Source organism: Molothrus ater, chromosome Z (assembly GCF_012460135.2).
Source record: "Molothrus ater isolate BHLD 08-10-18 breed brown headed cowbird chromosome Z, BPBGC_Mater_1.1, whole genome shotgun sequence".
In the NCBI taxonomy this organism is placed as follows: Eukaryota; Metazoa; Chordata; class Aves; order Passeriformes; family Icteridae; genus Molothrus; species Molothrus ater.
Genome location: NC_050511.2, coordinates 30746271 through 30761968, shown reverse-complemented (window position 1 = coordinate 30761968; position 15698 = coordinate 30746271). Strand labels below are relative to the sequence as shown.

Here is a 15698-nt window from a genome sequence, read left to right as displayed (position 1 = left end):
TATATTTCCTAAATAAAATCTTTATCTTACCAAAGAAAGGTATTAAGCTGGCTAGTATGGTCTAACTTTGATAAATCTGTCATGTTTGATCCAAATTGTATTTCCATCATTTGTTTTGAAGACTGTCTGCTATTGAATTTAATTTAATAAGTTGCAATTGCACAGAACGTTTTTACTTTCCATCCCTCACAAAATACTGCTACTCCCAATTGCACACTATGCTAGGTGACCTGATAAAATTATTCAGACACTGTACAGATGAATTTACAATTTTGTAAATTAGTTTTGGGTTCTTGGATGAAAATTGCCTTCTGTCTTGATGCAGATGTATTGTTTAGTTCCTGTCTTGTTAGGCAGTTTCTATCTGTCATTCCATAAGCTTTTAACTCTTTATGTTCAAGAAGCATGGTTCATCTTACAAAAAACCAGAGAATCCGAATTACTGTTTCACTATTTGAGTTCCCTACTAATCTACTAATTTGGTTTTCTGTAAGAGAAATAAATTTTGAAAACCAAACTTAGGAGCTAAGAAGGCAAATTAACGTAAAATTCATAATATCCCCTGTTGTAGGGGATGTCTAAGAGGTCTAAATTGTTATGTATCTGACTGATTTTTGTGCTTTTGTTTTGTGATACAGTCACTGCAATATAAGTCGAAAGAATAATAATATGGTATATAATTAGACCAATAATTATTTGTGGAAAGAGGATCTATCAGCAATTACATCTCTGGGTTTTTTTCCCCTTAGTGTCATTATCAGTTCTTATTCAGTAATCTCCAAATTTTATATAAATTTCACAATTCTGACTTGTGTGAGAGTTCCTACCTGACAAATCTTTGAAGAACTGCACTTGTATCCAAATCTGAGACCCTATCACTTTTTCCTTAATGGTGCCAACTTTTTCTATTTATGTCACGGTTCCTTTTGGCATGGTCATCAGTTCAGCTGAACTTAGCTCTGTGTTCTCATCATTTCCAGGTATACATTTCCAGGTACACTTTACAGTTGCTTTATAAAACTCTTTTATGTATAAACTTTCAGGAGAAGAACAGAGAGGAAAAGGCGTGGGGGACAGTGACATCATGTGTTTCATAATTACTGCACCTAGGACTTCTCAGTTATTTTTTCCCCACATTTTCCATTCCTCTCTTCTTGTGACCTTTCCTACTTGTTTTGTCGTCATATGAAAAGCTAAAGTCTACAATTATGACACAATCTATTTACTGTTTTTTTATGGTTTTTTTCTTAATTTTTTCATATGCTGGCCATCTCAGATTTCAAATCCAAGCTATTTTTTCCCCATCATATTTGTTCAGGAACAAAAAACCAGGCAGCTTCAATGAATGGCAGGAACTTCTCCACACCCAGACATAGTTCAAGTTACTGCAAATAGTGACCAAAGGAAGAACTTATGAGACTATTAGCAAGAATGGGTCAAGCACACAGTTCTCCCCTTTTCTTCCTTCTCTAATTCCTGGGCGTACTGTCCCTTTTGTTTTATCTCTGCCATGAAAATTGACTTTGCTTCTTTGACTTAGATGTTGCAGCTGTAACTATCAGGCAGTTGTTTTAATCTCTGACCCTCAAGACTTGTGCCCTCCTCAAAGCATGAGTGTTTGCTTTTACTTTAAGGACTGAACAGATTTAATGTCTAGCATCCTCTTCTCAAAATCTGATTTTGCCTTGATGTTTTACTTCTCCTGTCAAGCTTCTGTATGGCTTTTTATCCATTGAAGTAAAAGCACTTCAGAAAGGAAGCTATTTTTTCTCAGATAATAAATGAGTCAAATGAGTCACAGAGGTAAAAATGTGCAAGCTAAGAACATTCATCAGGTCAGTAACAGCTAAGAAAAAAAAAGAGGTCTCTTGACCCAAGTCCAAACTATGTTGGATCACCGTACTTTAATCCACTGAAATCAGTAAAGTAGATGACTTCTTAAGTTGCTACTCAGTAAAAGAAAAAATGACAGGAAAAGACATTTACGTTTAAACATAAGCTGTTGCTTGCATATGTGAAATACTTAATGGCTAGACTATAAGTTAGATTACAAGAGTACAACAAAAAATTCCTGTTTCTAATTAACTGTTCCATAGGTACTAGAGGTGGATTTTTTCTTTCTCAGTATCAGTTATATGTGTAAATTTTTGTTGCCCTCCATAACTCATGCTTGGTAAAGTGGGTTGAGTTGATAACCCATCTTCTACTTGCCTAGCCAAGAGTACTTGTCTTCTCATTTGCATCATTCTCAGTGTATCTCCTTGCAACTGAATGTATGTGCCTTGAGCACACCTGGTACTCACTGAAACCCCTGAGGTCAGCATGGCATGTGACCCTTACTTCTACCTAGTAACTTCTGTCCAGAAGGGCTGCCTCAGACTGAAGGAGCTCAGTCCAAGTCACTTGCCATTTCTGTGAAGCTGGGCTTAGACAGAAGAGAGACAAAGGACATCTTGATGTAACATTCAGTTAAAGTTGAGTGCATTCAATAGCCTGAAACCAGGAACACCCCTGTTGTCAGTTAGTGACTGCTAAATTAGATTCAATAACACATCACAGGAAGACAATCTTATGACTTATTGGTACCTAGTTAGGATGAGAGAGAGGAGGTGAGGCTTGAAGCCAGATTCCTCAAGCCCAACCTCAGGCTGTAAAGGCAGGCGTCAGTTTGTTGCTCTCCTGTTGTTTTATGTTGAATTAATTCAACAACTGCTGCTTAAGGCTATTTTCCCAAGTCTTTTCTACAGCTTAATGCCTAGGGCTTTCTTTCAAAGTACAAGAGTGGGTTTAAGTTCCAGCATGAGACAACTGAAGCAAGGTCTTTCATTGCTGGGGAGAATGCTCTGCAGTGGGGATAGTGGGAGAGAGGAAGGGAGCGAGTGTCAAAAATAGAAATAAAAATTAAGCAAAGGCTTTTGCCATCTGTCCTTTCAACTGGATGCTCTTGCAGGCAGCTGTGTTTGAACACCTGTTTGAAGTTTCCAAATACTGGAGTGGCTTTGACGATGAATATCTTTTCACAGATCCACTTAAAAGCAGTAATTGGTTCATAACTATATTTTGTGAATAAAGTTGGATTTCAAATATACCCTTGTCCTCAGAATTCCATTGTCACGTTCTGTCTGGCATGATGACTATTTTGAAATACATTCTACTCATCTGGCCAAGGTGCTTACTTGTATTTTGTCTTATCCTTCTGTCATGTTCTAGACTTGACCTTTTCACAAAAGTACTTCATAAAAGAAGTCTGGGTATAAAAGTTAGATGAAGTCGGATGACATTGGCTATTGGCAAGTAAACTTATGTTTGGCAGATTTTACAGACATATGCATGGGAAAGGCTTGCAAGTGACCCTTGAAAGCTTCTATTATAATCAACATAGAATTAGCATTGCAAAGAGGTCTTATTGACGCCTAGGTGTGATGAAAGTGGAAGTGAAACCTGAAGGAAACATACTGAGACAGCTGACAGTTTATGCTCTTTATTTTAAAGCAGGTGGATGACCACCATTTATGAAATAAAGCAAAAAGATCCCCAGTTTCAGTCAGATGCAAAAAAGTGCCATCTCTTCAAACAACAGACTGGCTTGGTGTTGGTATGCCATCATAATCATCTGAGTAGTGCTGATACTGGTCAGTCAGAAGAGGCTGATGCAAGTCATCTTTATTTTTCTTGACACGTACGATACATGCAGCAGCAGCAAAGATAATTGCAACAAGAACCAGTGCAGTCACTATTGCAATAGTTATCATCTCTGTGACACGGAGAGCCCGACCTAAAAGAAGGAAAACAAAAGGCAAAGATATTAAAAGCAAAGTCAAATAATATCAACGAATACCTGAAGTTCAGACTGGAACTCAGCATTTGTCATTATTCACTGAGTTGGGGAGTAGAAGTAATTCCAATTTTGTTTGATAATTCTTGTTCAAAAAAATGAGAAGATTTAGTCTATCTTGCCTCAGTCTATAATCGGTTCTGGACCTTTCTTCTGCCACCTTGTTTGTGAGGATTTGCATTCTCTCTAGTGAGTTAATGAATCTATTTGACATAGGAATGAAGACATTCTGCAAGGTTAACATCCAAATGAGAACTTCTCCTAAAATTAGGGGAGGTACTGGCAACTTCATGGTGGAACAGTCTCTGACCAGTAGCTATACCAAATCCCAAACAAACATCTGGAAAGTAAGGTAGGAAAGGAGACAAAGGACTTTACAAAGACAGCAAATATTGTTGGTGAAATTTGAATAAATTTCAAGAGACAAAGATATGAAGGAAGAAAAGGAGAGGAAGTATCTCGGCTGCACAGTTTACCTGGCCACTCGACTTCATAGCTGTATCCCAGGTTTTCTGGTGCAGTAACAAACATTTCATTATTGGTTACTGGAGGCCAGAAAGGCACCATGTTGTACTGTCGGTTATGTCCAATAGGGGCATTCTCCAGTGGGTATGTTGAGATATCTATATTTGAAAGTCAAATCACACTTCTGTAAATAAATTCAAAATAAATTGCACTACTTCATTTTTTTTCCAACTCAGGGTTTTGAGTACCCTAGAATTCTTTTTCACTTGTTCCAGAAGGATTTGTTTCTTGGTGTAGCAGATATAAAATAAGAGTCTCTATGCTGTCCAAAACCAAGGCCACTAGTGTTATCTCTGGTTTTGAACAGAAATCACCGGTAAATTTTTAAAAATTTTGCCTGTGTTGGGCTTTTTGTTTCTTCTCACTTGGAAAAGGAGAAATATGTCAAAGACTTTTTTCTACATTCTTGCTTAGCCTGATTGTAGCAGTGATGAACAGGAGGGCAGTTGATATAAATTCCAGTGGATTTTTTTGCAACATTATACTAAATCAGAAGGAAGTCAGCTGAAATAAAAATCAAAACAAAACAGAAAATCCCCAAACCAAAACAAATCAAACCAGCAACAACAAAACCAACAAAACTCAAAACATAACAGGAAGTAAATACTTTGTGGTAAGATGATGCCAAACCTTGCAATACATCATGTAAGAGCCACAAGGGGATACAATTGCTCTCTGAGAGCTGATGTGAGAAAATTCAGTGAGTAGGTTGTGGAAGCTACACAAAGAAGGCTCAGTTGTGCAGCAACAGCTGCCTTCTGTAGAAGAAGGAAGAAGAGTATAGATTATCCTAGGAGAATAAAGTTGCTGCATTGTGTAGAGGAATACAGTTGCTGCATGATGCATAGACATAAGGGTTAGATTGAATTTTTCCCTAGCCCACTGATGTAAGTCTCCTCCCTTCTTTATTTATTTTTCTTTCATTCCTTTCAAATCCTTCCTTCTGTTGTTCCTTTCTCCCTCTTTTTCACTTTCTCCTGTATTACCTTTTTCTGTTCTTTTTGGAATTAAAAAAGCAAGGGCAGAAATGGTAACTATTTCCTTTAGAAGTATATGGAGATGGTTATTGAATGCTGGTAGTATATAACAAAGGTGGCAAAAATGAATGTGTATGGCACCTGTTCTTCTTTTGACAAGAAGAAAATAGTTATTTACTCCACACAACAGTGGAATATCATTCCGGGGTTACAGTGTATTCCCACATACTGTTTTCTTGAATTGTGGCTGCTGTGTCTGACCAGGTCCCTTCACAGAGAGTGGTCTGCAATTGGATGTCAATGGGGTGAGGAGGAGAGCTTGCTTGTTACTACTTTGTTAACAATACTAACTCTTTAAATTCCAATCCTCTCTCCTAAATTTAGGGGCATCTTGCCAAGTGTCCCAAAAGAAGGCATTGAGTTTTTGTGGCTACAAAGCCTGACAACCAGCCATCCTGCCTCTGTCCATGAGAACATCTTACCTGCAGAATGCCGTCTCAGCCACTCATCAAAAAGAGCATCTGTAAATGTGTGCAGGAGGACAAAAATGGGGTCATTTGGTGATAAATGAGTTTGCCCTCCTGTCCCATTCAAAAATAGATGAGCCAAGTTATGAAGACTTCGGACTGCTGGGTCATATTTTCCTGAAGGATCACTGTACCCTAAATATGCAAACAAAGAAGAAAACAAAAATTATGGCGAAGATTTTGTTTGGAAGCTGCAGTTTCGGATAAATACTTTTTTTCCCTCTGAAATGCTTTTATGTTGTTATGTTGCTTTGTTTGAAACAAATGGGTAGCTAATTCTCTACCTACTGACATTTGGGAAATGTTCCTGGAATGCATAATTTTCAGATTAAAATAGCCTTTATGAAAGAATGCTTGGAATGTGGACTGCAAAGCTGCTGGGTTCTACCACAAAAATCACTAAAACAGCATCATAGCGTGAAAATAGAGGTGTATATTTGGGCCCTAAATATCTTTCACCATAGTAAAATAGTTGCATGAGTTTTCTAACTGCTTACTAAAGCAGATGTATCTTGACATTTACTCTAATGAGCTAGCTGTTAGGTTCCCGTGCATCACTTCCATGCATACTGGGAACACATACTGGACATCTTCACATGCTCTGAAATTGATTATTTTTTCAGTGAAGATAGAGTGTAGCTTTGCTTGTGCCCAAAACCTCATAACCCTCAAGTTAAATGTTAGGATCTGAAGCATCATGAAAACTCCTCCTGTGTTCAAGCTTCGGACAATTGTTCCAGGGAGGGATACATACAGTTAATTTTTTAAAGCCATGTTTGGACACCTAGGTTTTGATAGGCATCAATTTGAACTGTCACTTTGTAATTTTTCCTGTTAAAAGCTCTGGATTATTAAGGTATAGAAGAAGTTGTTAGGATGCTGTCTGAACAGTATAAATCAAGTGTTTAGGCTCTTTTTTCTGTTGGGGGTGTGTGTGTGTATGTGTGTGTTCTGGTGTTGGAGAGTTTAGTTTTAAATATGCAGAGCTTATAGAAGAACAAGAGTTTTATGTCCCAGAGAGTAGGGCTAGCATGTCTAGCAGTAAATCCTGTACCCAGAGCTCAATTACTATTTCAATACTATTGCACTAAGTACTACCACAGCTTTCAATTTATTTTCATTTATTTTCTTTGTTTCAATTCAGATCCAAGAATAACTGCTAGAGGCCCTTGTTTCCTTCATTTAGAGATGCAGCAGCATCAATCCACAGGAAAGGACTGTGTTTTCAACAAAGGTAACTTAGTAATTATGTGCCAAGGACCTGAAGTTAGTTTTTACTTTGTATACCAGCAGCAGACTCTTGAGACTTTTATGCATTTTAAGAGACATAAGCTATAGCTATAAAGTAATTTACATAGAACTTATTTCTGCTTAATAGTGAGCTAATACTTAAAGCTAAGAACAATGTGTTCTTGTCCAGCAGCCTGTCTCAAAACTCATACTTCCAGCAGGAAAAAGTGTCAAGTCTGCTCCCTGACTTATTTGGAGTTGTTCCAGGTCTTTTTATTTGCCATGTTTACCTTCTACTGTGTTACGGAAACTGTCTGTTGAATTGGAATAAAAAGGGGGAGTATCAAATACACCAACTTCCAAACACTGAGCAACATCCTCAGGCTCTGGGAGACGCTGCACCATAGGTCGTGCTACATTTCCAGCAGGATTCCTTCGGATGGGACCACCCTCAGTACCTGGAAATGGAAAGAGGAGAGAAAACAAGGTTGGTTGAACAGTAGGCCACAGAATGAATCACTCTCATGATTGAATCATGGAGAAAAAAATTCCCTCAAAATTACATTTACACTGAATGAACTGGTCAGTTCCTTATGTTTTGCAAAGAATCCTCATGGGGCCCTATGTTCTGGATTCTCTGTTCCAGGATTTAAAAAGTCATCTAGAAGCTTCTTACTGAAGTTTGTTGTTCTCTAAGTGATTTAGAAAAAATTTCTCCAGACTTTCATGTGATTTCCTGGTGAGACCTAGGCCAAGATTATTGAAGACGTCCTGATAGAGTAGCTGGGAAAAAGATTATGTAAATTACTTACCCAATATTGGGGGATCCTTATTTTTTGCCCCATATTTCCATGATGATGCTTATACGAAGAAACTTACTGGTATTTTAAAAATTATTTTAATTTGGGTAGATATGTTAGAATGTGGTATTACTCACATTTAAAATATGGTGCACGTAGTTATTATGGGGATTTGTTGGATGTTTCATTTTAGGAGCAGAATGGCATGAAGGAGATAAGTGGAGTAGTCAGAAGAAATGTTAAGCTTTTTTTAAGAAATAACACTGCCAGATGTAATTATTTATGGGGTAAGAGATGAATTGGTACTGCATAAGAAGGGAAGACAAAGCATTTAATCTTTCTTCTTCTACAAGCTTCTGATAGTATGTATTATCTCAACAGACTGATGAAACATGGATCAAGAATATTCAAAAGCCACTTTAAGTTCTTTTGGCTGGAAAAAAGAACTGCAATGTAAAGCATTATATTTATTTATTATTAAGAGAATTTTCTCTCCAGATATCTTTCATCACTCATACTTACTGTTACAGATGGTTCCCAAGGTTTCATAATCTTCTACATTTTCACATAGCACTCGCCACTGAGAGAAGATTGAATTCTGGCTTATAAGAGAGACATCAAAATTGCTTCTAGCTCCCATCAAGTCATCTGAGCAGATATCACATGTGTTTTGTCCTGTTGCAAAGTTCCAGTAGGGCAGTCCAAAAGTGGGGTCCTGTAGCATGTTCTAATCCACATAAATACGGTATTACTATGTGTTTGACACAGACAGCTATAATATTTACTGCTAGAAGAATGTTAAAAAACAGCTAAATACATCTTGGTAAAAAGTCAGAATCCTGCCTTATAGAAGAGAAGAACTCTATGTAAAATTCATGTAGAAGCTTTTGGTAGTTTTTCACATTGATACCTTTGTTTAGCAGAGCAGATAGCTGTACTACTGAACTGAATCATAGATTTCCCCCACTAATAAGACAGTACCTCTCCCACAAAATATTGTGAACAGTAAGAAACATAAATTAACACTGAAACCCCATTTTCCAAATATTTTTAATGGCCTGTCAGCAAAAACAGTCTTTGTAGTTCACATAATAACTAGGTCAACTGTGGAACTGAAGGAAATATAAAGAATAGGGTTACCAGCTTTTCCAGTTGGCATTGTTTGGCTCTAGTATGGGTTAGAGTTCGACAGTGCTGGAGTTAATGAGGCAAAATTACTTTGACTAATGATCAAGTCTGCTGACATAAATAGGAATATATATTAAATCACAGACAGATAGAACTTCTCAGGGCTTTCACTTAGAAATGCCACTGATGACAAATGTGTGTCTTGGAAGGGAGTTTGTGCCTCAGCCTGATGTAGAGCAATTAAAGCTAGTGGAAACACTGAAGTGATTTCAGACACTATTCAGTCCTGGCCTTGAAAACTTAATTCTTGGTTTTTTTAGGAAGGATGGTGGTTCATAAAATACTATACCCATTTTGTGAATAGGTCCACATAAGAGAGGGATAAAAAAGAGAATCATTGATTTATGGAACAGGGTATAACAAAGCACTAATTTCTCTAACCAGTTACACAAACTAAATGTGATTCTGAATCCCTAAGCCATCTCTGTTATCACTTTCTTCAGAATTTCTGCTGCTTTGGTTAATGTTATTCAAGAATAATGGCCATGAGATTAAAAACCACTGAAAATAACTTTGTTGGTCCAATAAAATGTCTTCTATTTAGAATACATCTTTTTTTCCATGAGATTTTTATGGAAATTTTACGTTTTCTATTGCTGTGATTAAAATATTATATTTAAACATCTCTATAAAAGTGACAGTCTGAAGCCTAAATACACTCTATTAAATGTTGTATACCAAATGGGTTACTGAAATTGAAGCAGAATCACTTCAACATGTAGGGAAACCTGCTGTCATTTTTGCCTATTTTAATATGGAGTGAAGTTCTTTAACTGTACAGAACATAGCATGAACACCAGTAAACATTTACAGGAACTTTTTACCTGCATGTCTCTTTCAAGCTGCAATAGATGGTATCTATGCCACGTGACAAAAGCTGGTCCCTCATGAGAGAAATCAACTCCTCCAAAACTCTGTTGCCCCGCACCAAGGAAAGTCTTCCTGACAGAATAATAATGGGACCACACAAAGTAGTTATAAATGGAGATATTCTCGAACTGAGGTGTGTTGCCGTCTGGCCCAAAGATTTCTTCACGTCTTCGTGTGGCAATAACGATGTCAGGATGGACTGTCACCTTGGCTTGGTGTAAGGCATTCACAAAGCGATTCCTTTCTTCTGCACTTAGATCCAAAAGATTCCTTCTGACTGTGATAATACAGAAGAAGCAAGTTACTAAAGTAATAGACACTGAAGCCTGATCTCAGAGAACTTGTTTATTGTGTTCCTAATAATTCTGGGTAAATCCCATTTTCATCAAGTATTCACCCTTTTTTATTGGGGAAATTCACTGAGCATAAATAGATAATGTTATTTATTTTGAGAAAATCTGAAATAAATTAAAAGAGAGCTCCAATCCTTGAAATTTTAATACTTTTAAGAGTACTGTTACAGATTATCTTTCCATCCTGCTAGACAAAAGACTAAGACTATTCTTTGTCATACAAACCTTTCAGAATTTCATCCGATATATTTAAGTTTCCTGTGGTAGTACTTTACGAAATAAACACTATAAACCAATTTATAATAATCAGAAACCCTCTGTTTGGGAATTTAATGAAGAATTTTTTTTTTTTCATTCTTGAACCTTTGTAGGAAAAATGGCAGATTCACCAGTGAATTATTCTGAATTTCACACAGTACAGTATTACTTTAATCTGAGATTCTCTCTTATTTTATCTCTTTAACCTGACATTATTAACAATTGCCACATATTAGTCCTTTTTAGCAGTGTATCTCAAAATAATGAAAAAATGCCATTGTCCACACATAGAGAGTGAAAGAAGGAGGAAAACTGACTTGTTGAAATAGCAGTATTTTAGCATGAAGAGCTGAGTTCAGATCACCTCAGTCCTTCTTTTGGCCGGTCTGGGAAAATCTCTGACTAAGTTTAGACTAAGATAAAGATAGAAGTCCTCACAATTGTTTTTCAATACTTACTTATTATCATTATAAAAAATACTGTAAAAATCCATAACTCATTGTCCAAATTAATGATCAATTATGTTGATACAAGAAGCAACAGATATTCAACATGAATCTATATGAAGAATAAAAGTGAATTATGTTTCACTAAAAAAGAATTTTCAGCGAGGGATATTTTATCTTCTTAGAAATTTAAATAAAGTCTTTCCTGAAACATGAATTTCATCCAAGGACAGCGTATCCTGAAACGTGTTTTTTTGTTTTGCAGAACTGACATGAACTGAACCTCATCACTGAAGTGATGTGTTTTTAGTTTTGTTGTTTTTTGGTTGGTTGGTTGGTTGGTTGGTTGGTTGATTGATTTGTGGTGTTTTTGTAGTGTTTCAAGTGGAGAACTCTAATTGTCCATCTAATTTTGATTTACATAGACATCTTAACATTTTCATTCTTAAAGTATATGCTTGAACCACAGCAAAAAATTGTGACTATTATTAGAGTTAGTCATAAACTGAGAAGATATGAAGACACCAAACTGCATTTTACAGCAATTTAGTATGGATGTACCAACAGTAATCCAGTACTTATTTCTAAAATCTGAGCTGATGGGGCCAATGGATCTGTGAATGGGCAAAAGAGGTGACCTCAACGTGGAAACTTAGAGCATAATAGGAAACTAAATTACACTTTTTACACTCATGTTATCATGCATGATGTATCTGATTTATTTGGTGTTTTAATGCATTGTAAAGGATTTAATATGAGAAAAGTAAAATGTGCTGTTGTACATTCTAGAAAATTACCTAAAACTGCTATTTTCCTGTCTCTAGTTTTACATTAACTTTGTGTGTAACATTTATCTCTTGATTATTCTTCAGAGTTGTTATCATTGCAAAATAGAATAGGCCAGAATATCAGAGAGTGCAATGTGGTTTAGCATGCCCAATTCACAAGTAATACTTCCTGCTTTCTAGCTTAGTTCTTGAAGCTCAAAGAATAGAAAAAAAATTCAAAGATTTTTCCCATAGCCATCAATAAGTCATTATTAAGGAATTGTTGTTAAAATTTTGGTAAGTGGTCCTTTGTTAACGTTTCTGGGACATGCTCTTATATCCATGGAATGTTCCCTTATCTGGTAAAAAAGTCAGTGCTGATTTCTGTTTCTGCAGAAATAAACACTGCATATTTGTGCTAGAGAGTTTTTGTTTAACATATCAACAGAACCCATTGCTCATTTTGGGGGGAATTATGGATTTTACAGGATTTCAGTAACATCTTTGAAGTTAAAAGTGTAAAAATTTAAAAATAAAGATTGAAATCTTGCCCATTCAGATGGTTTTCAGATAAGAACAAGGATCTGTCCCCAGGCCTGTTTGTCTTTTAAATTTCCCTATAATATTCAATATTTTTCCAGTCCTGCGATAATTTCATAACAATTTTTTAAAAAACTTAAAGAACTGTTTAGTGATATGCTATACTTAACTGAAACTGGAGTACTGAAGAAGGCCTTACCACACCCTGGACTGATTCATTTGAGCTGTCCACAGTCATGACTAATGTTTTTAAAGATATTGACAGCAGCAGGACAGTAAAATATACCAGACTGGTATATAGTTTAGAATTGTATTAAGGGACTTTGAATGAAAAGAGCAGCTAAAATAGTCACAAGGTATTAAACCTATTGAGGTACATATTATCCTCAAACACACTCACAAACACATGTGCATGCCTATTTACATTGTTTTATTCTTAAATCCAAATAGTAACTTTTTTTCCCAATATAGATGCTCTATTCTTTAATGGACTTTGATCATTGACTGGAAGTTTCTTTTCTTCCTTTTAATGGATAGTGAGAATAAGTAATTTATACATATGCTGAACAGCTCCTCTAGCACCTGCCTTAACCCCTTTAGCAACATACTAAAATGCTAAATAAATATAATGGACATTTTGTACCTTAAAGAGAACAAATCCACTAGATATATTTAGAAGCAAGCACTGACAAAGAGCGATTTCTGTGTCATATTCCTGATGCTCTTACCTATGCTGATCTGTTGGCTGCAGGTAGGTCCAGTCCAGCCAGGCCGGCAGGACCCGCAGTTGTACCCGGAGAAGTTCCCGTTGCAGCGGCAGGTTTGGTTGAAGAAGCGGATGGGCCACTGCTCGCGGTCATCCCGCCCGTCGTGGATGTACTGCGGGCCGTGGGGCCGCGAGTCGACCGTCACCGGCACGCACCGGCCCCGTCCTGTGGACACGCCACACCGGTCAGTGCCGGGCCCAAACACAGGGAAGTAGTCTGGGCAGCACATGCCGCTCCTCAGGGACTCAACAGTTGCGCACTGCCGAGGGAACTGAGCTCCAGCTTGGCCCAACATGGTCAGAAGCAGTAGAAGGGAAAGGTGGAGCAGCGTGGGGATCCGCATGACAGTGGGTCAGGCAGAGCCTGCTTGCTCCCAGAGCTGGCTGTCCACACACGCTGATTTCCCCTCCTGTGATGGAACACCCAGCTCCCTTTATGGAGAGAGAGAGAAAGTGAGAGAGAAAGCACAATAAAAACAAGTGATACAAATTTCTGGGCTACCTGTTTCACCCCAGAAAATTCCTTCTAACTCTACACTCTTATCTGAAAAGGCAAACAACTCTGACCACAGGCACTAATGTTCTTCTCATTATCTGCATGAAAGATAGCAAATAAGTAGATCTATATTTGCTCATTACCTTCTAAATGCTTCCAAAACGTTCATTCATTTTACACTTGCCAGACACATTTGCTTCACTACCACAAAGTTCTAAAACCTCAGGCAACAGTTTTCTGAAACTTTTTTTTTCCCGCCCCTCCTTCCCTCCCCAAGTTCATGCCTTTTCTGCATTTAACTAGTATATCTTGTTCTCCCTCAGTTTTCTTGCTGTTCTCCAGTGCCAGCTCCAACATAAAGTGAAGCTATACTTCCTCATGCATTGTACCTGTTTTTTCTTCGTGGTACCTCTCCACTGCTGAGATCTTGTTCTATCTCTGCACGTCCTATGACTGTCTAACCTGAAATAAGCACGGCTAATTTCTCTCCTGGTTCAGTCTGCCTGCTAATCCTTCTTGTACCAACACAGAATGGCTTGGCCTCAGCCTCCTTCCTCTCTTAATCCCCTTTCTACTTCAGTGCATTTCTCTGGACTTTAAGTACTTGAACAGCACATGATTTCTTTCATGCTTATCTCCTTGTGATTTTACAAGTTTTAGCAAAGGTCAGAGACAAATACTTGAATTCAAAACAGAACAAATGTGAAGTTGGTTTTTGTTTGTTGGTTTTTTTTTTAATTACTTGCAAAGAAAGGCTCATTTGAAAGCAGACAAAGAACAGTGGGGAAAATCACATTTAATAGACACTTAGAAAAAGTTCTTAAGATGGCATTTTCAAGATCAGGCAGAAGTAAGTGACTAAGCAATGTTATTTATAAAATTAAATACTCCAATTTTTAAACTTAAAGTTTTAGTTTAATAATTTATTTAATACTAAAATAAAAAGAAAATTATCATATTCAAATTTCATTAAATACTAAGTTCTGAGCAGGTGCTATGAAGGGAAATCAAACAAAGAAATTGACAAATCTCTTAAATAAAAAATGCTTCTTTAATCCCTGCAAGGATGATTTCTGCTGTGCAAAAATGACCTTATTCAAGTGATTAATCTCTTTCTTAGCTTTCAATAAGGATGGATGTCAGTGAGGTGGGGATATGTCAAGTAGGGTGAAGATATGTCAAGAAACATCTTAACTGGCATCAAGACAAAACCTGAACAAGTTTTCTGGGAAAAGGTTCAATCACACTGTAACTGGCATCAAGCAGGAAATGGATTACCTGCTCTTTCTGCTTCCCTATGTGCAAGTCATAATGTGAGAATGCACCCAATTCTGGCAGAAAAAAGAAACAGGTTTTTTGTTTTTTTATTCTGGCCAACCAGCCATGCACCAGAGCAGTGAACCTTCCCCTCTGTGCCTTGTATAACTCAACATGCTTGCTTCAGGGTAGGACCTAGATTTTTAGTACACTTCTCTGTCTCTGTAATTCATTCTCCATTTGCAGACAGTAATATTTCCTAGTCCTTAAATGAACCTCTTTTTTATTCTGACTTCCACTTCATTCTCCATTTTAACCTATATTCTCTTCTTTACTAGCTTATCCTGCTTCTTTCCAAGCTTAAACCTTTTCTCTTTGAACATGTCTTTTGGGATACATGTGACACAAATTCACTGTTTTCACATCAGAAGGTAAACCAGAGCTGGTAAAAAACCTCTTGAGATTTTATCTGAAAAGAACTTAAAGTTCAAAGAAGAAGCATACAGGTTTTCACCATGAATATTTAGCAAATACAGCAAATTCATAATAAGCTTTAAAGGGATAAATGCTGCTCCTTAGACAAAGCCCCAGTGAAATAGAGCAAACAGGTGTACTGACTGGGGTTTTCTGGCATCATAAAACTTCCCCTTATAATGGTGTACATGATTTAGATATTTTGTAAACTTCTTGCACAGAAAACACCTATGAATGTTTTACGACAGAGACGCACTGCTGAGGATCATATACCTTATTTGCCCCCTGATGTTCCCCTGGGTATCCCGTTGGAAATCTTGCTGAACTGTTTGGTGGAATGCAGTCCTTTTTATAATCTTTATTTTGATGTTCTTGCCATTTGAGATATA

The 15698-nt window shown here is 37.1% G+C and overlaps 1 protein-coding gene across 1 annotated transcript; it reads right to left on the bottom strand.

The window, feature by feature from the left end:
* Positions 1 to 3465: 3465 nt before the first annotated feature.
* TYRP1 (tyrosinase related protein 1) lies at positions 3466 to 14065 on the bottom strand. Its single transcript, XM_036403284.1, has 8 exons — positions 13968 to 14065; positions 13045 to 13514; positions 9907 to 10229; positions 8417 to 8621; positions 7385 to 7552; positions 5820 to 5999; positions 4312 to 4458; positions 3466 to 3775 (listed from the first exon to the last, which is right to left on the bottom strand). Exons 2-8 carry the CDS (start codon positions 13424 to 13426, stop codon positions 3570 to 3572), a joined length of 1611 nt encoding a protein of 536 aa, XP_036259177.1. The 5' UTR covers positions 13427 to 13514; positions 13968 to 14065; the 3' UTR covers positions 3466 to 3569.
* Between the last annotated feature and the right edge of the window lie 1633 nt (positions 14066 to 15698).